Genomic DNA, 27,563 nt, shown 5'->3' with positions numbered 1-27,563 from the left:
GCCCTAAACCTTCAAAGAGTATCTAAAAAGTCCCCTGGAGATCAGATTTAGAGATTAAAATCTGAATGAGCTCACATGTATGGTATGTTAGTTACACCTGCAATTTAAGGTTTTTCTCTTAAATTTTACTTTCACCAAGTCACTGGTGTCTTAAGTCATAAAGAATAGACAAATACTCTATAAATTCAAGGAGGTACATGTCTTCCTTATCTTTGAAACTCTAACTCCTAGCATAGTACCCAGCACTGCATAAAGCCAGGTACTCAATAAATGTTTATCCAATAGCTAAACAGACCAGTCCATGCATTCAGATCTATATGACCCATGAGTTTACTCTTGCTTTTAAAACACAATATAAATCAGATAGCAATTAACAGCACACCAATTTTTTTCTTCATAACCATTGTGACACCAGGAAAAGACTAAGTTCATATCTTTAGGAAGAAAATACATTTTATTCATTATCTGTAATGAGAAACTGCCATTTTAATTTTTTTAAAATATTTTTTATTGAAATATAGCTGATTTGCAATGTTGTGGGGTTTTTGTTTGTTCTTTTGGCTGCATCGGGTCTTCATTGCTGCACGAGGCCTTTCTCTAGTGGCGGCGAGCAGCGTCTACTCTTCGTGTGGTGCACGGGCTTCTCATTGCAGTGGCTTCTCTTGTTGTGGAGCACGGGCTCTAGGCACGTGGGCTTCAGTTGTTGTGGTGCGCGGGCTCAGTAGTTGTGGTGCGCCAGCTCAGTAGTTGTGGCTCGCGGGCTCTAGAGCACAGGCTCAGTAGTTATGGCACACGGGCTTAGTTGCTCTGCAGCATGTGGGACCTTCCTGAACCAGGGCTCGAACCCGTGTCCCCTGCATTGGCAGGCGGATTCTTAACCACTGCACCACCAGGGAAGTCCATGAAATTGCCATTTTTAAATCATAATAATTTAATTTGCAGTTCTATGGGTCTGAGATGAATCTCTTGGCTAATTCTTAAAAATTATCATACTAAAAACAAGTTCTTATTACAAAATATACAGCTACATAAAATCAACTACAAAAGGAATAAAGAATAAAGTAGACAAAATGAGAAATATATGACAGATGATGCCATACACATGATGAAATGTGAAAGCAAACACCTTTGCCCCCAATGAAATTAATATTCATTAGTAAATATATAATATTCAATATATTTACTGCACTTGTTTACTTTTCTTCAGGAACTAAAGCCACACACATCATTAAATGCCTGTAGGGAGTAGGCATTTCTTCCACTCCTTAAGTTTTCTTAACTCACAGATTTATTCCAATGTGATAGCCTATTAAGAAATGATTTACATTACCCATTAACTATAAGGTTATTTAGAATCAGGAAACTAATGGTACTCAAATAAATTACAAAGTATTTGAGACAACTGCTTTCTGTGTTGGGTCATTTTGCTCCCATAGCAATCGGTGATAAAGAACTGGGTGATAAGAACAAAAGATGTGCTAACAATAGTGCTCATAAGAAAGATTATCTGACAGCAAAGCAAGACCGCTGAAGCAAAAACTGGGGATGTACTCCAGTTTTGGATCTTGATAAGTGATGTTCAGATTTTTTAACAGACAGATTAAATTTATATTAACTTACATGAAAACAAACACACTCCTGTATTAATTCCTGCAAATAAAAATGTTATGCCATTCTTAAACTTTCTAGTCCTTATGAATATTGCTTTCTTCTTTGAAACAACTTTTTATATCACGATTTTTTTCCATATGGCAAATTTTTGGGGGGGGGAGAGAAAAAACTAATATATTAGATCAGATATTGCATATTAAGTATTATCATGGATTGATCCAATATTAAATGAGCATAGTGTGCTGGGTTGAACGGTGTGGCAGTGAATAAGAGTCCCTTAAAGACCTAGTTTCCTCTGGGCAGATATTTTGTTTGTTATTTAGTTAACTAATTCAGACATCTGAAATAAACCTCAAAGTAGTAATAGCTAAGATACCTGTCGGTCATTGTATGAAAGTTTATTTCGGATTTGAATTTCTTAACTAGCTTATATCAATTAGGCATGTACAATAGTATCAAGAGAAAGAGATATTACAAAAATATTGGCCACCATCACAATGTCATACCCTTCTGCACAAAAATTCATATTATTCAGTTCTCTCAAAATAGAGAAAATTAAACATTACTTTTTTGTAAGGTATAGAAAAAGCTTGTGTTTATTATAAAATTATGGTTCTCAAATTTCTTGGGATAATAAAACCTTTGTGTGTTACTTTTAAAGTTAAGATCCTCAATCCTTTCAGTGGACAGTCTATGCAACAGGTCTCAAATAAGCCAAACACATCTAATCAGAGTTGGAAGACAGCTTTTATGTTACCTCATCTAGTCCTTATAACATACAGCTCGAACCCTTACAGTACCTTGAGTAAAGTTGGCTACTTTTAGTAGTTGACGACTACCAGTACGAGAGAACCAACTAACCTATTTGTTTTCCAGTACTGCAGATATTGACTATTGTTCCTTAGTTCTAAGCCAATATATACTTCTCCACAAATTTCACCCTCTGGTCCAAGTTCTGTCTTTCAGCTTCATATGAAGCATACCTAATTTTTCTGCCAATCAGACTTTCAGTGCGAATTCTTTCCTAGGTTGAACACCTAGGTGCCTCAACCATTTAAAAGTAAGATCTGGGGGCTTCCCTGGTGGAGCGGTGGCTAAGAATCTGCCTGCCAATGCAGCGGACATGGGTTTGAGCCCTGGCCAGGGAAGATCCCACATGCCGCGGAGCAACTCAGCCCGTGCGCCACAACTACTGAGCCTGTGCTCTAGAGCCCGCGAGCCACTACTGAGCCCGTGTGCCACAACTATTGAAGCCCGTGTGCCTAGAGCCTGTGTTCCACAACAAGAAAAGCCACCACAATGAGAAGCCCACGCACAGCAACAAAGAGTAGCCCCTGTTGGCCGCAACTAGAGAAAGCCTGCGTGGAGCAACAAAGACCCAACGCAGCCAAAAATAAAATAAAATAAATAAACAAAAAGATTTGGACACCAATTTCTAGGAGCCTTTAGGATTCTCACAGAATCTAGAGTTTTTCCTTTTATTATTAAAAGTTTGAGAATCTAGTTACTTGAACTAAATTTTAGTCCATCAGATAACGTAACTAGGGATAACTGAAGTGCCAGTTTTCTCAAAGAGTTAAGAGATCAATGGTAAGCACTCTGACAGTTAAGCCCATCAGCTCTGGAGTCACACTGCCTGGGTTCAAATACTGCCTAAACTGTTCACTTACTGTGTATCCTCTGATAACTTGCTTAACCTCTCTAAGCTTCAGTTTCCGCATCTGAAAGATGTGGATAATATGCATACTTAGCTCATAATGTGAGAATTAAATAATCCATGTAAAGTGCTTGTCACTTAGTGTTTATAATCAATAAATGTTATTCTTATTGCTCTTATTCTGTTGACTGAATAATGGGCGGGAGGGTTCAACACTCCACTAGTCACTGAACTAATTATTATCAGTATCATTATGTTTCAAGTATCCACGACTGCTGAATTCATATTTAAAATACAGAACAAAATTAATTGATCATTCATCTCATTATATTACCGGGATACTCCATTCTGGTCAAACTCCACTTGAAAGATGAGTTTCACCTGAGAGGGCTCATTTACATTAGAAGTTGTATTCCTCAGAAAAGAGAAAAAAGAAATGTATAGGAAACATTCTGCGGTAGCTCAGTGAGAAAATGTCCCACTTCTAATTAAAGGGCATCCCATGAAACGTAGTATTTTTTTTTTTTTTTTTTTTTTTTGCGGTACGCAGGCCTCTCACTGTTGTGGCCTCTCCCGTTGCGGAGCATAGGCTCCGGACGCACAGGCTCAGCGGCCATGGCTCACGGGCCCGGCCACTCCGCGGCATGTGGGATCTTCCTGGACCAGGGCACAAACCCGTGTCCCCTGCATTGGCAGGCGGACTCTCAACCACTGCGCCACCAGGGAAGCCCGAAACGTAGTATTTTAAGGACTTATTTTCTGTGATGCAGGGTCCATATTTTTTCCTGCTCACATGGAGCTTTCTTTTAAACAGGCTTTTTTAGAGCAGTTTTAGGTTCACAATAATATTAAGCAGAAGGTACAAAGATTCCCAGTATACTCCCTGTTCACACCCATGCACAGCCTCCCCCGTTATCAACAAGCCCCACCATAGTGATACATTTGTTAAAACTGGTGAACCTACACTGACACATCATTATCCAACAAAATCCACAGTTTACATTAGAGTTCACTCTTGGTGCCTTACATTCTATGGTTTGGACCAAAGTATAATGACATGTATCCACCATTACAGTATCATAGAGTAGTTTCACTCTCCTAAAAATCCTCTGAACTCTGCCTATTCATCCTTTCCTCCCTGCTAAACCTTGAAAGCCATGATCTTTCTACTGTCTCCAAAGTTTTGCCTTTTCCACAATGTCATATACTGCAGTTGGAATCATATAGCACGTGGCCTTTTCAGACGGGCTTCTTTCATTTAATATTATTATGCATTTAAATTTCCTCCATGTCTTTTCATGACTTAATAGTTCATTTTTTTTAGTGCTGAATAATATTCATTGTCTGCATGTACTACAGTTTACTCATTCACCTACTGAAAGACATCTTGGTTGTTTTCAAGTTTCAGTAATCATGAATAAAGCTGCTATCATCATCTGTGTGCAGGTTTCTGTGTGGGCATAAGTTTTCAACTCCTTTGGGTAAACTGAGTGTAACTGCTGGATCATACGGTAAGAGAACGTTGAGTGTTGTAAGAAACCACCAAACTATTTTCCAAAGCGGCTATATCATTTTGTATTCCCACCAGCGATAAATGTGATTTCCTGTTGCTTCACATCCTCACCAACATTTCGAGTTGTCAGTGTTCTGGATTTTGGCCATTCTAGTAGATGTGTAGTGGTATCTCTACATTTGCATGCATTTCTCTGAATTATTTGCCATCTGTATATTTTCTTTCCTGTTTTTTTTTGGCTGCGCCGCACAGCATGTGGGATCTTAGTTCCCCGACCAGGGATCAAACCCATGCCCCCTGCAGTAGAAGTGTGAAGTCCTAACCACTGGACCGCCAGGGAATTTCCTGAATATTTTCTTTGGTGAGGTCTCTGTTAAGATCTTCGGCTCATTTTTTAATTGAGTTGTTTGTCTTCTTATTGTTGAGTTTTAAGGATTCGTTGTATAACAGTGCTTTATAAAATATGTCTTTTGCAAATATTTTCTCCCAGCTTGTCTTTACATTCTCTTGATAGTGTCTTTCACAAAGCAGAAGTTTTCAACTTTAATGCAGTCCAACTTATCAATTCATTTTTTTCATGGCTAATGTATTTGGTGTTGTATCTAAAAAGTCATCACCAAACCCAAGGTCATCTAGATTTTCTCCAGTGTTATCTTCTTGGAATTTTATAATTTTACATTTCACACTTAGGTCTGTGATCCATTTTGAGTTAATTTTGTGAAGGATGTAGAATCCATGCCTAGATTCATTTTGTTGCATGTGGATGTCCAGGTGTTCAAGTATCATTTGCTGGAAAGACTCTTTGCTCCTAAAACTAGCTTTTAATAGAGCATTGTGTGTAAAATATAAAATTCCTAGCAGATGTGATCCTATTGCATTTGAAAGATATTCAAATACCAGACTGCTTGATAATAAGCACAAAGAGATGTACAAAGAAAACACAAAGAGAATTCAGGATGGACGCATGTGAGGTTTAGAGGCTGGCAGGGTCAAGGGCTAAAATCAACAAAGCAGGGGAAAAAAACCCCAGGTTTCCTAGAGTTATCAGAGTTGGTGAGATGTGTAAATGCCAGGCAGCTAAAGAGAAGAGTCTCTCTTCTCTTGTAGGATTCTATTCCTACATTATAAGAAAGGTATGAGAAATTCACTAGCTTCCCTTTCCCTCAACTCTTCTCTCAATTTCCTGTATCTAGTCACTACACAGGCTGTCTATGAATGTAGTGGGCAACTGCCAATGAATTTCATACTGATTATGATATATCCCAATGTACTGCAGTTAAAATCCTGTTCAGATACTAAAATGCTACTTTTAAATTCAGAGCATTTGCTACAATTAATGTATGCAAATATTAAAGTGATCCACAGGTAGATTTTACATGTAATTTCCATCCAGAAAAAAATTAAGCATCTAATTTTCAACATTACTGTGAAGTTTTCCATAGTGAATCTGCATTTCTGCTTTAACTGAAATGTATGCATCTTCCTTCCTATCAGAAATGACTTGCCAGGTCAAAAAGGAAACTTTGTTCTTTCATGAAAGAAAAGTGCTTTTTACCACTGAAATCTCCTCCCCCTTCCTGCTCCTTCCAGACAAAGATATAATTTAACTGTGTACTTTACAAGTGGGAAAATGACAAACACAGCATTTCTGCTAGCCAAGGGGTGAAGAGACCTTAATCATTAAAAACATGAGTAGCGGCTGCAATGTAAACATATGAAAACTATTACAAAGGTAAAATGAAATAGGTCACATGAATATCCCCAAGGGAAATATCTGGAAAGGTTATCTTTAATTTAGGTATATTAAGATAAAGAAAAATATTTGTCCATCTTTACTGTCACTATCAATAACATTTTCTAAAATGTTGGGGTTGAGTTGGAATCTCTTTAAAACTGAGGCCCTAAAACCCCAAAATCACACACAAAATTTGTTGCATATAGATGTGTTGCTAGAGAGAGGGTTCAAATAGCAACTCTGAAACAACAGAAAATTTTTAATATTGACCATTTACTTTTTTCATAAGACCAATGAGAAATACTTTAAACTTAGATTAGAATTGGCTACATAAAATAGGTAATATAATAAAAGATTCAGTGCCACATAATAATGTATATAACCTAATGAAATGATTCATTATCTGGAAAATGTAGTACCTTTCAAGAAGAAGTTAAAAGTTTCAAGGTGTGTACACTGAGAGCAACAAAATACTGTTGAAAGAAATTTTAAAAGATTTCAATGTTAAGACATCCTATGTTTGTGGATCAGAAGACTTAACATTCTTAAGGTGGCGATACTCCCCTAATTGATCTATAGATTCAATGCAATCCGTATCAAAATTCCAGTTGCCTTTTTTGTAAAATTGACTACTGACTCTAAGATTCATTTGGAAATGCAAGAGACCTAGAAAAGGCAACATAATTTGAAAATAAACAAAGTTGGAACCTGAAACTTTCTAGTTTTGAAACCTAGTACAAAGCTACAGTAATTAAGACAATATGGTTTTGGGAATTCCCTGGCAGTCCAGTGGTTAGGACTCAGCGCTTTCACTGCCATGGGCCCAGGTTTGATCCCTGGTCCGGGGAACTAAAACCCCACAAGCCGTGTGGCACGGCCAAAAAAAAAAAAAAAAAAGACAATATGGTTCTGCCATAACGGTAGGCAAGGCATATAGATCAATGGAATAGAACTGAGAATTCAGGAATAAACTTTTACGGTCAATTGATATTTGACAAGGTTGTCAAAACAGTTCAATGGGGAAAGAATAGTTTTTTCAACAAATGGTGCTGGGATAACTAGATATCCACATGCAAAAGAATAAAGCTGGATCCCTACTTCCCACTGCACACAAAAATTAACCCAAAATCAAAATTATAAAACTCTTAGAAGAAAACATAGGAATAAATCTTTGAGACCTTGGATTAGGTAATGGCTTCTTAGATGTGACACCAAAAGCACAAATGGCAATAGAAAAAAATAGATTGGATTCATCAAAATTTCATCAAAATTAAAACCTTTGTGCTTCAAAGCATACCCTCAAGAAAGTGAAAAGACAACCCACTGAGCAGAAGGGTTGCAAATCAAACCTCTATAAGGAAGTTGTATTCATAATACATAAAGAACTTATGCAACTCAACAACAGAAGAATAAACAACTCAATTAAAAACTGGGTAAATGATTTGAATAGACATTTCATGAAATATACAAAAAATGGCCAATAAGCACATGAAAAGATACTCAACATCTTAGTTATTAGGGAAATGCAAATCAAAACCACAATGAGATACTACTTCATATGCACTAGAATGGCTAAAATGAAAAGAAAGACAATAACAAGTGTTGGTAAGGATGTTGAGAAATTGGAATTCTCATACATTGATGAGAGGATTATAAAATGCCGCAGCCACTTTGGAAAACAGTTTGGCTATTCCTCAAAAAGTTAACCATAGAGTTACCATATAATTCTATGTAACTCCATATACTGGATTGGCCAAAAAGTTCGTTTGGGTGTTTGGTAAGATGTTACGGAAAAACCCCAATGAACTCTGGCCAACCCAATACCATCAATTCCACTCCTAGGTATATAGCCAAGAGAACTGGAAATATAGATTCACCCAAAAACTTGTATGTGTTATAGTAGCACTATTCTATTCATAATAGTAAAAACGTAGAAACACTATAAGTGTCCATCAACAGATGAATGGATAAACAAAATGTGGCAATATCCATACAATAGATTTGGCAATAAAAAGAAATGAAGTACTAACACATGCTACAACGTGGATAAACCTTGAAAACATGCTAAGTGAAAGAAGATAGTCAGAAAAGATCACATATTGGATGAGCCCATTTATATGTGATGTCCTAAATAAGCAATACAGAGACAAAAAATAGATTAGTGGGTGCCAGATGCAGGGAAGAGGGGAGAGGGGAGGAATTGCTAATATATTTAGAGGAGTATTTTTGGGGGGTGAGGAAAGTGTTCTATAAATAGTTAGTGGTGATGGTTCACAACTCTACAAATATACTAAAAAAACCACAGAACTGTACACTTAAAAAGAGTGAGTTTTATGTTAAGTAAATTATATCAATAAAGCTGTTATAAAAACAAAACAAAAAAGTTTCAAGGTGTGAATGATGGAGGTAAGGAATTGTGCTTGGAGCACAGAAATAGTTCTGCTCCAAATAATTACAAAAAAGGAAAGAAAAAAAAGGATTGTTTTAAGTCACAGTCATTACTAAGAACATTAAAAGTTTTTCCAGGTGATCACAGTTACTGATAAGCTCACGAAGCAAAAAGTATTACTGGAAGTTTGTTCTTTAGAATTAATTCAACAGTATGCTATAATTGTATTAAAAAACAAAAGCTATATTATGATGATTAGAGCAATTTAACTCTTGAGGAAAAAATAAAGATCATTTAAATATACAACTTTTTTTAAGGCTAAAAGAACTAAAGAGACTCATACTATTCTGGATGTGCCAATATTCTAACTTTGCTCTATGAAATTACCTGAAGAAAAAAATTTCAAGACAAGTATTCCACAGGATAACAATTAAGTAGCTCATACAACTGAGCTACTAAAAGGAAACAAAATTAAACACTCAAATCTTTCAAAATTATAGTCAGTTTCTTAATGCAAACCAGAAACACTACAGAATTCAGATGTTGCACCATTCTAAGAAGTTACAACACTATTACCTAAAAAATGGAAAGTTAAAAATAAGAACTACCCCAACCTCTCTCCTCATCCTCCAGAGGAAAAAAAAAAAAAGAATAAGAACTAAAGTTATTGGCTTTGTACACATGTCATGTTTTATCTGTCTGAGGTCTGATCTGGAATAATGTGGTTACCTATTTGTCAAAGTGTGGCACACTCATTTTACTTATTACTACTCAAAATGACCATAGACTAAATTTTTTTGTAATGGTCAAAAGGTGCCATTCACTGAATACTCAATGTATTTAAGGTATAATTTTAAAACCTTCACATACTCCATATCAATTCATTTAATCCTTATATCAGTCTGAGGGGTAGGAATTACTATCCATTTTACAAAAGGATACATAAGCATGTACACCTTGCTTTGACCACACAAGTTACTGAAAAATGTCATCATCCCCTCCCAAGGAAGAGACCAAACCCAATTTTTACATTTCATTACAGGTTTAAAAAAAGATTACAAAATGCAATATTGGCATATTTTCCCTGAGAGTCAAATGGAAATGAATATGTATTGATAACATAGGCTTATCTTTAAGCAACAGAGTTGTGAAGTTAACACTCCACTACTACATAACCTCATCGTTAATTGATAGCATTCAAGACAGTGGATAACTGGTTTATATTCCTTTTAATTCCTACCAAATTCCTTCCCAAGACAGACAGAGAAAACCAGACATATCAAAAGAAAAAAGAACAATAATTTATTCTAAATGTAGCATTTGCATTTAAAATATGTACATATGCTTTTCAGAAGAGAAGAGCTGAATGACATTATTGAGTTGTGCAGTACTATTCAAGACACTAAAAAAGTAATGTTTAAAATACTTTATAGAGGCAGAGAAAAGTAAAGCCAACAGAAATACTTACTTTCCCCTCCATGAATGTTTTGTTGTGTAGAAACATGCTAAATCCTTATTTTCCCTAATTATGTTCATTTTGTGCTGAAACCTGAAAGATAAAAATATGGATAAATTTCATAATAGTGCTATCCTTAAGAGTTTTCCCTGAATCTCCCATACCATAATTTCATAGCCTGCCATATGGCACTGATTTTAAGACACCAATTTTTCTACACGACCATAAGGTTTTAAAGGATAGGGATGGTCTGTTCACCTCTCTATCACAGCCTTTAGCACAGCATATTGCCACAGCTCTCTTCCACTACACTGGGTTTCTTGAGGACAAGAATCGCCCTCTATCAACATCTCGATTGCAGAGAACCTAATTCAAAAAATGTTAAAGTAAATGAATCTTTAAATCTCACATTGCCAAACAATGTCTTAACACATGATGGGCACCCAAGGGTCAAACCAATTCTAATAGGTTTTTGTCTATTAGACAAAACACTTAGCTAAACACTTAGTTGCTAAGTGTCAGCCATCTTGCTGTCCCTGTCACTTTAAAGGGAACCTATTGTAAATAAGTAAGGTTTAATTTAATAGTCTCATTATAAAAGTAATTCAAGTACATAAAAAATTTTTAATGTTCATAAAGTAAAGCATCTTTCATCCTAGCATCCAAAGATAATCATTCTAGCTTCCCTTCTTCTATCTAGAAAAAATAACTTTTTAAACAAAATTGAGATTGTCATTCATACCACTTAACCTGTTTTTACAGAATATTAACCTTTTTCCATAGAATTATACTTTGAGAAAATAATTTTTAAGTCACATGGTATTCCATACTAGACCAACGCTACTCAAAGTGTAGTTGCAAACATCAAGATGAGTGCAGAAATTAAGTGTTTATAAATGTTTGTTACAGTTTGGCTAGTGAACTCTCTAGTTAAACAGGACAGTTGAAGATTGTTGAACTTCCTAACAGCCACAGGCAGAGGGACCATGTTATGTGCAATATTTCAAGATTAGTTTGTTGACTATAACCTTGAGGTGTAAAAAATCCAGAATCCATTTATCTCATGAAAAAATTTCAATTTAGCTAATTTTACACAATAATTGCATAAACTGGCTACTAATGAAAGACTGATGATAAATTTTGAAAATTCTGCATCATTTGCTTCACACTGAATAAAAGTTAAAAATGAATATGGTTATTTATTTCTTGTGTCACTTGGCTATTGCTTCCTACCCTTAATAATTAGAAATGCTCTCTAAAAAATACTGTAAGGTACATACCAAAGGGTCAATAATGCAAACTGGTTAGAAGTATGGTTAGAAGTATGGTTCACTTAGCTTTCTTTACATCTTTATATGTCTAAACTTTTTTTAGTCAACAAGTATTCTTTTCATAATTAGAATAAAACCATTTTTATCCAAAAACATTTTTATAACAGCTTTTTGAGACACAATTCACACACCATAAAATTCACCCTTTTAAAAGTGCACAATTCATGGGTTTTTAGCATATCCACAGAGTTCTACAACCAACACAGTATTTTTATCACCCCAAAAAGAAACCCCTGCTAGGAGCCACTCCCCAATCCCCCTCACTCCCACCACCTGGCATCCACTAATCTACTTCCTGTCACTACGCACTTGCCTATTTTGGAATCCCATACAAATAGAATCATACAATATGTGGTCTTTGTGACTGGCTTCTTTCACTTAGCATAACATTTTCAAAGTTTATCCATGTTGTGGCATGGATCAGTTTCCTTCTATTGTATAGATGCAACACATTTTATCATCAGTTGATGGGCATTTGTGTTGTTTCTACTTTTTGGCTATAATCAATCATGCTATGAACAATCATTTTGTGTGAATGTTTTCATTTCTCTTGGATATGTATCTGAGAGGCAAACACATTTTTAAAGATACCTCTATTTTGACATTGCTTTCTTCATTCTTCTTGTTTTTCTATCAGCAAATTAGCAAGGGCCTCTGTACTCTATGTATTGTAGAACGCTCTTCCCCTAGATATCTACATGGCTAACACCTTCAGCTCCTTCAACTCTGTCCAAATGTCACCTTTACAATGAGGCCTAGGCTAACTATCTTGTTTTAAATTGTGATTACCCTCCTCATTCTACACTCTCTATCTTAACTCCTACTCATATTTTCTCTAGGGTACCTTTCAGAGTCTAACGTGCAATTTAGTCTATTTATTATTTATCTAATCCTACTAGAATATCCAGAGAGGTATTTTTGTCTGTTATGCTCATTTTCTCTAGGCTCTCCAGAGCTGGCAAGAGTACCTAACACAAAACAGGTGCTCAATGAGTATTTGAGTGAATGAATGAAATTCAGCAACCCCATGAGCAATTCTGACAGCCACTTCAAACTTGATATTCTAACAGGTACTCCCAAATAAGGTTTTGGCAAACCTTCCAGAAAAACATCATCAATTCATGCTCTGAGGAATAATAGGAGAACCACAAGTAACAGCAAGTTTAGAGAAACCATTATTGTTACCAGAGAGGAAATATCTCTTAACAGTCAATGACATCTTCCTACTAGTGTGCATGGAGACAGTTAAATATAGTCCTATCATTTGGTATGCTGTTTTGTTTTTTCTGGATTGTATATCTGAAATGACACAGGCAGCCAACCAAGAATTACTACACCAGCACACATCATCCCTGCCTCCTGAATTACTTGTAGTAAACGATATTGCTGAAAAGAAACTTAGGCTGGATCTCTGAAAAGGTGCCAAAAAAGTGAAAAACTATAGGTCTACAGATGATATTTTCCCCTTACATACTGTAACTGAAGATTGGAAAAATGTAAGAAAAAGGAGGACAGAAAAGGTAAATGGCTGACATTGAAGAGTGGAGTTTGGATTCTGAGTCCACAATTTCTTACATCAGAATGACTGACTGAACCAAAGGCCTATCTAGAGAAAACTGACAAGAAAGAAAATGTCTTTGAGTGAAGACTGGCTGACCTCATCAAGGGACTTTAAAAGGAAAGTGAGAGAAAAAATAATATGAGTTTAAAATGACAGCCACAGAGAACTTATGGCATGACCCAGGAGTAAAGATCCCTAATAAATCAAAGGGGAGGGGGAAATCTCACAATAACAAAGCAAATTTAAGAATTAAAAAAAAAACCCTAAAGAATGATCTCATAAGTATCACTGGTTTGGGGGAATATGTAACTCAAACGGATTTTTTAGGAGGGGAATGAATTAAAACAAGTTTACATCAAGAAGGCTTATCTACAACTTTTTGGAGACCTATGAACTCGGGGGTGATGAAAATACTAGACTCCAGAGAGTTCCAAGGTTAGGATAAAGGGAGAGAAGATAAAACACATTAATATAAAATTAAACTACTAGAAGACATACAGATGGCCAACAGGTATATGAAAAGATATTCAATGTCACTATCAGGGAGATGCAACTCAAAACTACAAGATACTGCCTCACACCTGTTCAATGGCTATTATCAAAAAAATAAAAGACAACAAGTTTTGGTGAGGATGTACAGAAACTAGAACCCTTGTACACTGTTGATGGGAATGTAAAATGGTGCGCTATGGAAAACAGTATGGAAGTTGCTCAGAAAATTAAAAAATAGATTCGGGAATTGCCTGGCGGTCCAGTGGTTAGGACTCAGCGCTTTCAGTGCCGTGGGCCTGGGTTTGATCCCTGGTCAGGGAGCTAGGATTCCACAAACCGCATGGCACGGACAAAAAAAAAAAGAATTATCGTATAATCCAGCAATCAAACTTCTGAGTATTTATCCAAAAGAACTGAAATTAGGACCACTAAGAGACAGCATGGCCATATTCACTGCAACATTATTTATAAAAGCCAAGATGTGTAAACAACCTAAATGTCCATCAACAGATGAATGGATAAAGAAAATGTGGTATACACACACAATGAAATATTATTCAGTCTTAAAAAAGGATATCCTGCAATATTCAACACCACCAGTGAAACTTGAGGACATTATGCTAACTGAAATAAGCCAGTCACAGAAAGACAAATACTACATCATTCCACTGACACAAGTTATCTATAATAGTCCGACTCACAGAAGCAGAAAGGTAGAATGGTGGTTGCCAGGGACCGGGGTGAGGGGGAAATGGGGAGTTGCTAATTAACAGGTATAAAGTTTCAGTTATGCAAGATGAGTAAGTTCTAGAGTCTGCTGTACAGTACTGTGCCTATAGTTAACAATAATGTATTGTACACTTAAAAATCTGTTAAGAGGGTAGATCTCATGTTAAGTGTTCTTACCCTCAAAAAATTAAATTTTTTTTTTGGCTGCCTTGGGTCTTTGTTGCTGCGCATGGGCTTCCTCTAGTTGTGGCGAGCAGGAGCTACTCTTCATTCTGGTGCGCAGGCTTCTCTTGTTGTGGAGCACAGGCTCTAGGCACGCGGGCTCAGTAGCTGCAGCGCACGGGCTCTAGGCCATGTGGGCTTCAGCAGTTGCGGCTCGCAGGCTCTACAGCTCAGGCTCAGTAGCTGTGGCGCATGGGCTTGGTTGCTCCGTGGCGTGTGGTATCTTCCTGAACCAGGGATTGAACCCATGTCCCCTGCACTGGCAGGTGGATTCTTAACCACTGTGCCACCAGGGAAGTCCCAAAAAATTAAATTTTAAAAATTTAAGAAGTATACCACCAGCTGGCCTGTCAGAAAAAAAATACTGTATTCCTGATGCAGATGACAATGCTAACAGAAAAATATAATGTAGGATTAAAGGATTCTCTGGACATCAATACAAGTTCCTATGGCCAAAATCAGCACACTTGATAACTACCTCTCATGTTTTAGGAAGCAACAAGTGATATTGCTATTCTGCATCCAATCCTGAATGACAACAATCCAAAAAAGGCTAAGGCTAGTAAAATGGAAGTGCTCTTTATGGAAGAAAATCACTCCTCTACCTGAAAAGCTCACCTTCAGCCATGTTATATTTAGGTAAGGATATACCAGAGAGATAATGAAGGCAGGAAATACTTACCTAAGTAGCCAAGTCAACCCCAGAAATGATGGGATAATTCAAAGCTAATGTTAGTGCCTGCGCAGCCTCAAAATGGAAATTAGGATAATGTTTTTCTATTCTGAATCCTCAGTAAAGATTATCCTAAAATTGGCGAGGGTAGGTGACCCTAACCAAAAAATTATGACATGTCCTGAAATTATGCAACTTTTATTAAGTATTCATCATGTGTTAACGATGACACTGGGCATTTACCACCCATTTATGTATCTCACTGTCCCCATAACAACACTAAGATACAGGAATGATGATCCCCATTTTATTGACAAGAAAACAGAATTAGAGAAATTAAACCACTTCTCTAAGGTCACAACAACTGGTAAGTGATTGGGCCAGGCTTTTGAACTCAACCTGCTTAACTCCACATTCTATGAACTTAAGCTTAACTATAATACCTTCCTTCAAATTTAGAAAATCAAAATAAATTCATTCTGACCATGTAATTACAGACTTATCATTGACAGCACATTCCTAGATTAATTCAGAACTAGTTCCAATTATTATCTTCACCTGGAAATATGATTAGGCAATTGTTGGAAACTTTGAAACTCACAATTTCAAGCAGTGAAACAAATTACAGTACTTAACACAGGGCAAAAGAAATAAAACAAAAAAGATGTTGCCAATGCTGAAATACTCTACTATGTAAAAATAAACATTTTAAATGTTTCCACCTATAGATAAACTTACATATTTTTAAAAAAATGAAGTGTTCAAAACAAATACATGACAACAGAAATCTGCTACCAATATGTGGTTTCAGGATACTTTTTAAGGAGAATTCAACAGAAAAATACTATTCTAACAAACAATGAGCTTTTAAAACAATCAGATTAATGAGATAGGTTGGGACCTACTTCCCAATGGTGCAATATTAACCTCTCCATTTTCAAGTAAATCTATTTTATATGCTCAATAAAACCTCAACCACTTTGCGATAAAGTCATTTCATCTAATGAAGGTAATTGGTGTGGAAACTGCATTAACTCTTTCAGACCATGAGGTATTTCTAGACACACAGATAATTCACTAGTGGATAATGGTAATGCACAGATACCAGAAAAATGCAGAAAAATAAGACAAAAATATTCTGAGCTTGACTATGTATCATTTAAAGTGACAGTTGGAACAACTTCAAAAGAACCATTGGAAAATGAGTAAAAGCAAGTCTAGAGGTCCCCCAAGTGCCGTGGTCAAGTGATAATTCAATCTGGGAAGACCCACTTGGAATACCTCCCTGTAGCACAGATAACTAGAGTTGCTATCGCACACACTAAACATTAACTAATGATGAGCACAAGAAGCTAGTGTTAATAAGACACAAGCTGAAGTAGTTTTAATAAGCTATCACCAAGATAAAAGTGGTGAGTTTTAAAAATATTACTTATGGTCAAAGACAAACTAGTGATAACTGCCATTTACTGGCTGCATGACCTTGAACAAAAGTTTCCTATCTTCTCAGAATCACAGTTTATCTATAAAATAGGGATGACAGTATCTGTCTCAAAAGGCCATGGTGAGGACCAAGTGAGATAACTTGAATAAACGGGTTAGTGTGATGTCTGGATCAGAATAAGCACTCAAAAATATATTTTTGTTAGCAATCATAATAATTACTACTGTACTTTAAATATACTAACCCAGATATGCAATAGTTCTTTGGAGCATTATTATTTCATTTTCAAGATTACCTACAGGCCCCTGTACTTTTTAAGGCATTATGGAGGGAAAGTTCTTATTAAATTACTTGATCCTAAATCTTTTATCTATTAACTTCAGCCCTTGTACTATTCAGTGTATATCATCAATATGTGTCACATAGAACTTCTACTTTCAAAAATAGTGTTCTATTGATTTAATCAGTATTCATAGTTTTTAATGTGCTCATTCAAAAATAACTATACCAATATATCATATTTCTTAAACTGGATGGAGTACATCAGGGTATTATCATTATTATTATTTTATTCTTTACAATTTCTTTCCTAAAGTGTTTTTAAAAAGAAAAAATATAAAAGCCAAGATAACCATGATAGATGACATTTAAAAAAAATCATCTTAGGGGCTTCCCTGGTGGCGCAGTGGTTGACAGCCCACCTGCCGATGCAGGGGACACGGGTTCGTGTCCCGGTCCAGGAAGATCCCACATGCCGTGGAGTGGCTAGGCCCGTGAGCCATGGCCGCTGAGCCTGCGCGTCTGGAGCCTGTGCTCCGCAACGGGAGAGGCCACAACAGCGAGAGGCCCGCGTACCGCAAAAAAAAAAAAAAAAATCATCTTAACTATAAGCTTCTCTTTATTTCAACTTTATTCCTACAAAATATACTATTTTGCAAGTCAATCTTATCTACTACATATCTCCCACTTAGGCATTTAGAATTTCAGCTCTTAGAAATGCTTCTTTACCTGAAACCAACCTAATGTTTTAAAATTTATGTTTGATGCCTATAAGTTACAGCTTATGAAACTGTTGGAAAAAAAGTTTCCATAAAACTCCATAAAAATAATTTAATCCCCATTCAATTATCTCCTCTGTATAGTTCTTAAATAAGCTCTAAAAGTGGTTCTAGAACTGTTGCTTACAGGCAAAAACTCATAAGCAACCATAATTCGCATTAATAGCGATGAAAAATCTGCAGAATTTCTAGCATCAAGCAAAATAGCATAAGTCATTTATAGGTATATTCGATAAAAAACAACAAATTGTCCAGCTAAAAAAGTGTAAAAATTGTTGGATGAGATCTTGGTAGCAGCTGTATCATCAGCATTTGCCATCCTGCCAGTTGCTAAGGTGCTATTCAAATTAGCAAGAATTTATCTGTTCAAACTAATTACCGCTTAAATTTCATCTCCTTCCCTGCAGGACTGTCCCACTTCAAATTCTCAAAGACCTTTTTGATGAGAAAAACTCAAGTTTACATGCCCTTTGTAACTAAATCACATTGAAAGTATCTCTAATTTTTTTTTAGTTTTATTTATTTTTGGCTGCGTTAGGTCTTCATTGCTGCGCAGGGGCTTTTCTCTAGTTGCGGCGAGCGGGGGCTACTCTTCATTGTGGTGTGCAGGCTCCTCACTGCGGTGGCTTCTCTTGTTGCAGTACGCGGGCTCTAGGGCATGCAGGCTTCAGTAGTTGTGACTCGCAGCCTCTAGAGCGCAGGCTCAGTAGTTGCGGCACACGGGCTTAGCTGCTCCGCGGCATGTGGGATCTTCCCGGACCAGGGCTCGAACCCATGTCCCCTGCATTGGCAGGCAGATTCTTAACCACTGCACCACCAGGGAAGTCCCTGTAATTCTGCTTCACTTAAACTCTAAAGTTGGCTTTACTTACTCTTATTCTGTATCCTAATATTATACCACCAACAGAGCTTTTCTGCAACTTCTCAGTTTGTTCTTTTGAGAGAACTGTACTAAGGGTTAAAAAGTCAAATTCAAGTTAACTGGCATTTTGGCTAGATTCACCTTTTTCAATGAGCTCCCTTGCTTCATGCTTTCAAACAACACTTAACGTTCTCACATTCTTTAATTTATTACTGGCAGCAAAACTGACAATCCATTTAAGATCATTTATGGATAAAATGAGAACAATCTTTTGGATGGTATGATTTTGACGAAAAATTGCAGGATTTGAGAGTCCAATGAGAGAAGACTACATCAAAATGACACTAAGAACAAAAAGCAGAATGAAGGGACTCAACACCACAAGCACCCAAGCAGATTACGGCCAGGCTATAAGCAAAAGAATTTGCACACATAGCAAAATTAAGTCTACGTGCATGGCTTGTGTTAAGTAAAAACTCAAACAGAGCACTTAGCCAGGGCTGAATGAGTATGCTCAGAAAAATAATACACTAGTGAATGAATGAAGGAATTGGCTTAATCAAGGCTACTTGCCTTCAAAGCATACATTTTGCATGACCAACTGGAAATGATTTTTACACAAATATGACAACTTCCAGAGAGCAGATATTAACTTTCCAGCTTGACTCTATAAAATGAAAGAATGAACTCTTTCATCATTAACTCTGCTCTCAAATAATGAATTAAAAACATGAGGTTGTCTTGAAATGCATCAAAAAATAAGGTGAATAGAAAGATGGATAGATACGTGATAAATCAAGTATAGCAAGATATTAATGTGTAAATCTTGGAGGTGAATATAGGGGAGCCTAATGTAAATTTCTTTCAACTTGGCTATAGGTGAAAACTTTTAAATTGGGGGAAAACTACATTTGCCTTTATTTTCTGACCAAACTCTCCTACAAAAGAAACACTGCTTTTCTGCTACACTGTAAAACTACACCTGAAAATATGGTAGACATTCACATGATAGAAACTAATTTATGAACTTAATACTTCCTCATACATCTATATCCTACTGAAAATGCAGGAGGAAGGAGAACGATTGCTAAGTCAAAGGCTAATCCTTAGTAATGACGGAAGAGAGAATCCCTTATTACTGGCTTCTTAAAGACCTAGTTTTTTTTTTTTTTTTTTTAGGACTGATTACTTTTTTGTTGTTGTTGCGGTATGCGGGCCTCTCACTGTTGTGGCCTCTCCCGCTGCGGAGCACAGGCTCCGGACGCGCAGGCTCAGCGGCCATGGCTCACGGGCCCAGCCGCTCCGCGGCATGTGGGATCTTCCCCGACCGCGGTGCGAACCCGTGTCCCCTGCATCAGCAGGCGGACTCTCAACCACTGCGCCATCAGGGAAGCCCTTAAACACCTAGTTTTATTTGTAACTAGATTCAAAACCTAAGTGAATTATATCACTAGGTTAGTTCAGTTTCAAATAAAAGGTAAAAAATATAAGTTAACAGAACATTAATTTTTACCCACATTAAAAAGCTACAACTAGACTGTCTTAGAATGTGCTGTGTATGAAAGAAAACTGATATGAACCTTAACCATCTTTTTAAATTTTCATGTTTTAATATATAACTCAAGTATAGGCAAAAGCATTTCCTTCTAAATAAACAACAAATCAGTAATATGTAATGTGTATGACACCTACCATACAGGGATCTTTAAATAACTATAAAATAGATCACAAAGTAAGGTTTTAGTACACCCTATCTTAGCTTTCTTAACTTGCTGAAGAACCCGATAACTCCAGAAATAAATGTGGTAAGAAAGCCAGTGGTAACACCAAATTTCAGCTGACAATCACATCTCCAAATAATTGCCCAGAAGTTACAATATTGAAACCTCTGAATTGTCTGCCACATTAAAATAAACTTTCAAATACTTCTGCCACCATAGGGAAAAATAATCTAAGATCCCCTCATTCTCTTTAAAAAAATCCATTCCTCTCCAATTAGAAACTGAATATATATTCATGAAATAAAAGGGCAAGAGAAATTCAAAAGCAACCCCTAAATCTGAAGAAACACTTAGTATGATCTCAATGGGGGGGAGAAGCAAGCATATACACCACAGCAGTTAATTTTGCTGGCTTTTTCTCTTCAATGTAAATCAGATATTGAAAAAGATACCTATCTCTTCATATTTTAGATTCAATCTGAGGGAATAATTCTTATTTCTCACAAAATAGACGTCTATCTGTTGTAAAAAAGAAATTAATATTTTTGCCAGGAAAGATGCATGGTTATTACTCTTCCCTTTCCAAAACTTAAAAATGCCTTAAAATATTCACCTGGAGAAAAACAAAAAAACAACTAAGAAATGTGTTCACTTAAGCAATTCTGTGAAATCAGTGGTACTGATCACTTACACATTTTTAGTTTGCACACATTCTTAAAACTTTCTAGACACAATTTCTATTTCATTTTATCTTTGAAGCTAACTTGGCTTATGCAAGAACAAAATGTACTAGTTCAATAAACTGTTCTTCAGCTCACAAACAGGCACTTAATAATCTTGCTCTAATATGCTAAATAGACCCTAATGGTAAAAAATTCCACATTTTAACTTGTTTTTCTTAACAATATAGTAAACGCATAATGGGGGACTAAATTTCCTAAGCATATAACAAATATAACTTGAAGAAAGTTTTACAGTAAGCATCTTAATACCCAAACCCTGTGCTCTTTATACTAGTAAAAGACAAAGAGTTTAAGTGGCTGCAATTTCCCTTTCTTTCACCCAATACAAAATAGCAACAACAGTAGGCTTCTAGTTTGGCTCTTTCCGAAAAATCGCTATTATTCCTAACTCTGCCATAGTGCTTCACAGTTTACAGAACACTTCCAAATCTACCAGTTATCTTAAAAAAAAAAAAAAGGAAAATTCTACTTTTAAAATTAAACCCAGTCCTATTAGTTTGGGGAGAGAAATGGCTTATAGAGAGAAATGGCTTATCTACTCTAAGATTTGATAAACATCCAAAATACATCTGTACAAGTCTGAGGGAGAGAGAAACCCCACAGCACTAGTAAGAGAATTTAAATTTTAATATAATTAGTACAGAATTTATTACACATTAGAGAAAGTCTAATCATAACCTTATCAATCCTTCCATTATGTTTCACAACTATACTTGGCAAAATCAGAACATTAAAATAATTTAGATTGCTTTAGGGATTTTGTTTTCAATTTGTTCATCAAAAGGTCAAATTCTTATTGATCAACTGCAAAAAAGATATTACCAATGGGCATGTGCTAAATATGTGAACACAGCATAAGCAGTGTGGCCTACTTCTAAGGGCAACTTAAGTTCTGAAACTATAAAAACCCCACTGATTTCAGACTTTATTTTAGAGATCACTCTTCCTCTTAAGTAGTCCATAAAAGTACAAGTAAAACTCAAATATGTAGGCTGCTGAATAAACTTAAGAGCATCTGAAAAGAACTACTAGCAAATTATGCTCAGCTTTATTGACTGAACCATACTTAAATGTAACTTTGCACAGGCAACTGTGTCTTAAGTTTGCAAAAATGATCACAACCATGTTGGCTTAAGTTACTTGCTACAAAGATATCCCCTAAATCAGTGATTCTCAAAGGAGTTCCCAGAACTAAGAATCACACCATATGACAAGAGACGTTACTGACTGGCATGTGCTAAGCATGTGTGAACACTGCTGAAGCAGAAAAACATGCTGAAAACACTGATTAAAATTCTGAATTAAAGTAATGGTTGCAGGGGTGGAGGTGGGGGGGGAATGCTGATCCTTGAGACACTATGATTAGAAACACTACTAGGACTTACTGGATGGGGCTAGATACCCCTTAATGTATAAGACAGTCCCATAGATTGAAGAATTGTCCTCAAGTGACTTTCAAATATCCAAGTGGTCATTCACATAGATAAAAGCCTATTTATAGTTAACCCCAGAATTTAGTTTTATGTTAAAATACAAATCACAAAGTATGTTTTGCAGTTTAATATGCACATAATTTTCCAGGAATACATATATCATACAAACTGAGAGATTATACTTTGAATTCTCATGGCTTTTCAGAGTATCTATATTTTGTCTTCATTTTTTATATTTCTTATTTTTTCTTTCAGTACTTTAAAGTTGTCACTCAGCTGTCTTCTTGCTTGCATGGTTTCTCTGCTGTAACTCTTACCTTTGTTCCTCTGTAATGCTTCTCTTTGGCTACCTTCAAGAGTTTCTCGTTGTCCTTTGCTTACATCAGCTTGAATTTGCTATGTCTAGGTGTGTTTTGTGTTGGTTTTTTAAGGGGCAGGTATTTATCCTGCTTGGTGTTCTCTAAGCTTCTTGCACCTGTGGTTTAATGTCTGACATTAATTTGGGGAAATTTTCTATTATTTCCTCAAATATTTCAATATTTCTTCTGCTCTGTTCTCTTCTGGGATTCCAACTATGCATGTATTTATAATAAATGTTTGATATTATCCCCAAGATCTTGTTCTTTTTTTGAACTCTTTTTTGTGTTTCAGTTGGATAATTTCTGACATCTACAAGTTCACTGATTCTTTCCTTGGTTGTGTCAAATCTATTGATGAGCCCAAAGGCATTCTGCAGCTCTTTACTATGTAATGAAACTTCTAACATTTCCTTTTGATTCTTTCTTATAGTTTCTGTCTCTCAGCTGAAATTACCCACCTGATCTTGTACATTGTCCACTTTTTGTTCATACCTTTAACATATTAATTATAGTCATTTTAAATTCCTTACCAGATAGTAGCATCTGCATTAATCAAAGAGTATTTCTGATTATTGCTCTTTCTCTTGGGAAATTTTTTTTGCCTTTTGTATGACTTGTAATTTTTTGTTGAAAGCTGGACATGTATAAGACAGTAGAGATAGAGGTAAATAATTTTTTTTTTTTTTTCTGGTACGCGGGCCTCTCACTGTTGTGGCCTCTCCCGTTGCGGAGCACAGACTCCGGACGCGCAGGCTCAGCGGCCATGGCTCACGGGCCCAGCCGCTCCGCGGCATGTGGGATCTTCCCGGACCGGGGCACGAACCCGTGTCCCCTGCATCGGCAGGCGGACTCTCAACCACTGCGCCACCAGGGAAGCCCGAGGTAAATAATTTTTGTGACAGGAAATGGGCACACCTTTTCTTTGCTAGGTCTTTAGTGCTGGGTGTTAGGAGTTGGGCTGGGTTTATGATTTTGCTGTTGCTACGGTTATCCTCAGTGTACCACAGCCTTCGAATATCTAAAGAATAGCTTGTGCCTATGGTGGGGGGTGGTTTACTAAAGCAATGTCTATTTGATTCTTTGCCCTGAGCCTCTTTGCATAATCTTGTTCTTCACCTTGTAGTATTTTGCAGTTGCTTATTATTCACAGCTTCTTAGCTTGATGGCAGTGAGTTGGGGGTACAGTCTCTGTTGTTCTGATTAAGGTTTACTCTTAGACATACACTGTGTCTCTGGATCACAGGGGTGTGATCTTCCTGTTTCCCCAGGCTGCAGTTTGGGGCTCAGTGCCCCTCCCCCAAGAGAAGATTCTTTCCCCCTACTTTTGTCTTCCCCCAGCTCAATGAATGCTCACCAGCAGGGCCTGCTAGCAGAGATGCCCTTCCCTCCACAGATTAAGGCTTTTGTTCCATAGAACAGACAGAGGGGAAGACTCAGAGCACAGTTTTCTTGCCCCTCCAGAAAGTTCTGCTGCTCTTCTCCTCCTTTGGGTCAGCACCACAGCAGACACTCCCCAGAGCTCAACCCAGTCTTTTCTAGGAGTACCCAGTGAGGTTTGTAGGTAAAGAGATTGGAAGAAGGTGCACCCAGGCTTCCTTTTCTAGTCAGCTATTCTAGCTGAACGCTTCTTAACAGTGTCCAGCTGTGTCTACTGAAGGTGAATGTCAGTTCATACATACTCTTTCTCTCCTTAAACTTTGGGCCAGTGGTTTGCTCTGTGGCCTCAGCTTTTTAATAGGTTTCAAAAAAAAAAAAAGTCATGAATTTAAAGTTAGTCCAGTTCTTTTTTGTTCTAACAGTGGAAGCAAAGCTTCTTTTTGTCCCAGGGCCAAAGCCAGAAGGTGGTTATATTATTTATAAACTATTATTTCAGGATAGTAAAGAGGCTGTTACTAATTATTTGAAATAAAAAGTTGGCATTTATTGGGTTTGATAAAGTTGAGATACACTGACTTAAAGGATCTCTTTCAAAACAACTCCCCTTTAACCACTAATAAGTATTACAGTTAACATTTAGGCCTAAAACTACAGTATTAGTAGCAACAAAATTTTTGCTAGTTTATCTGCTTAGCCTTACTTCTATTTTACCAATTTTAAGTATTTCAGTCAGAGAAAAAGGGGAAAGGTATGTGTGAAGGAAACCTCAAGTTCACCTGTGTAAATAGAACTGGTTGAGGAATGGAGCCAAATTAGTTAAAACATTTTATTTCAACCAGAATTTAACAGCTACTGAGAACCTGACTCCACTACCAACCTTTTTACAAATTCAGTAATATAGCCAGTATTGTTTCGGTCCACCTAAGCAACCAGCTTCCATTTTGTGGATAAAGTTAATTCTTACAAATAAGAATTTATGCTTTCCATAATTCCATAACTTTCCCTCTCATACCACTCATATATTTTAGACTATTTACTACTGCCACTTTAGAAAAACAGGAATATCCATTACCTCCCAGTGGAATACAAATTGTGATATTTTCCATGAACTGCACTACAGCTTTACATTCCTATCTCTTAACCTTCTGACTCCTCTTTTCCTCCCTTAATATGTTCTACTTCCTGTTTTCAAACAAGGAGTATAATGTAATATTTCTAAACAAGGATGGACTTATGTTCCATTGTGATATTAATCGCAAAAGCCAAGTTTGAGACATAGCTGCTTAAACTGTTTCACATTACATTTAAAATGTTAACAAGATCTTACGTTATATCCTAAATTAAGTCAAACAATAAAGCACTTTCTAAAGACTAGTGAAATCAAGTCTTTTGGGGATACCCAATTACTGACAAGTAATTTTCTAAATTTCCTTTTTTTTTTTTTTTAAAGGCAAGTTCTGTTTCATATTCCCGTAAACTCACAGAGTACTGGTAACATAACTACAAAACCTGACCACCGTGAGTAATTTCCTTAAACTCTGCTGACAGTACTTTCAAACCTAGAAATCTACCAGATCCATCAAGCAAGAAAGAAAACACAGTAAGACAATCCTCGGGACAGGTCCTGAAGAAATATTCTGAAATTTAACTTTTTACCCAAGACACTATATTCCAAGACGCTCAAAATAACCCTACAGTATAAAGTCCTTCACAGTGAGGCAACAGCATCAGGTAGAGGCCCTGAGAGAAATCAAGGTCGGGTCAAAGGGAAAAGCAGAGAGGGGAATTGAGAAATCATTACTTCAGGAAACCATCGCCACATCTGGGGAAGATTTCTAATTTTCTCCCCTAAGCAAATGATACAGGTAACAATCTCAAGACAAGAGTGGTTAACTTAACATCCTACAGTAAGGAGACAATTTAAGGGAATACACTCTTCTTATGTGCCCTAAGTCAAATCCGCGTTTAACAGCCTCTTCACTAAGCGTCTAAGTCCTATTTCATCCACTCCAAAGGCCGCATTCAGAGGCAAAATCACAGCAGCGAAGGAAAGGCCCCTGTGAATAAGCTACCTTCCAAAAAGGAAAAGCTGTGGAAGAAAACTTCATTTTGGATTAGGGAGGAACTAGAGAAGAAACCACGCGGGTGCTCCCCAATTCCTAACAAAACGAAACAAAGCTAAGCAAATAAAGTCTATGCAGGGCGTGGGAGGAAGGAGGGTCGCCCACCCAAGGAAACAAGAGTTCCCGGCCTCCAGCGGGAAGAGTGCTCAGACTAGGAAGCTGGAAGGGAATCCCGAGGGCGGAGCCCAGAAAGGAATAAGGGCTGTGTGGGGTAAGGATGTGCAGAGTGGAGTGGGGGACCGTGATGGGTAGAAAACCAGAAAACGAGGCAAAAAGAGGGGAGGGGCTGAACAAGGCAGGGCCCTGGGCGACTGTCACTCAAAACCGCGGGGGGCGGGCGGGGTCGGAGGGCAGGAACCAGACCAGCAGTCTGGGGGGAGGGTAATCTGCTTTCCTTAACTGAAGGAAGTTGCAGCCCAGACACCACCCCTCCTTCTCCCTGCTGTTGGTCCCCCAAGTCCCCGCGGCATGGCGAGGGGGTAAAGCAGAGCTCCAAAGTCCGGTGCCCGTAGTGATTTACCTTCGCGGGAGGCTGGAGAGGCTCCAGCCCGAGCTCCTCCCGCCGCCGGCTCAACGTCCAGAGTGGGATGAGGCGCTCTCCGGCCTCCTTTCCCTCGCCACTTCCCCTTTCCCCCGCGAGGGCCCTTTAGCTCTGCTCCCGCGGGGTCCTGATGCCGCGGCGGCGCTGCCTCCCCGCCCCCTCCGCCCCCTTCGCCCCCTCCGCCTCCTCCCTCTGCCTCTCAGAAGCTCACTCTGGAGGCCGCCATCTTCGCACAGGCTTTGAGCGACCGCGTTCCAATACGCCTGCGTCGCCCCCGCCCAGGCTGTCACAAGACCCGGTCAGCTGATTTCAATTCTTCCGCTTTCTGCTCCGCCCTCTCGCATCCAGCCCTCCGCGTCTTATTCGCCCGCTTTCAATGAAATTCCGCGTTCCGCCCGCTACTCTGCTAGCTGCTTCGCCCGCCCTCCTCACTCAATGCAGTTAGACATGTGCAGAATGTCGAGGCCGGCAGTGGGATTTGGAGTCCATGCAGCGCGGGAAGGGAACCCGTCTTTCAGCGTGTGGCTGAGTGC

At 37.6% G+C, this 27,563-nt stretch overlaps 1 protein-coding gene across 1 annotated transcript in view; it reads right to left on the bottom strand.

Annotated features, from left to right (window-relative positions):
- Positions 1-27,182, bottom strand: part of DNAJC13 (DnaJ heat shock protein family (Hsp40) member C13) — a 122,752-nt gene extending 95,570 nt beyond the window's left edge. The window contains exons 1-2 of the mRNA XM_060011266.1: positions 27,010-27,182; positions 10,374-10,454 (exon numbers count right to left, since the gene is read on the bottom strand). Of these exons, the coding sequence (XP_059867249.1) occupies positions 10,374-10,441 (68 nt within the window). The 5' untranslated portion in view covers positions 10,442-10,454; positions 27,010-27,182. The remainder of the gene's footprint in view (positions 1-10,373; positions 10,455-27,009) is intronic.
- Positions 27,183-27,563: the final 381 nt, after the last annotated feature.

This window comes from Delphinus delphis, chromosome 4 (genome assembly GCF_949987515.2).
Source record: "Delphinus delphis chromosome 4, mDelDel1.2, whole genome shotgun sequence".
Taxonomy (NCBI): Eukaryota; Metazoa; Chordata; class Mammalia; order Artiodactyla; family Delphinidae; genus Delphinus; species Delphinus delphis.
Note: the sequence above shows the minus strand (reverse complement) of the source record. Positions and strands in the feature narration are given on the sequence as shown.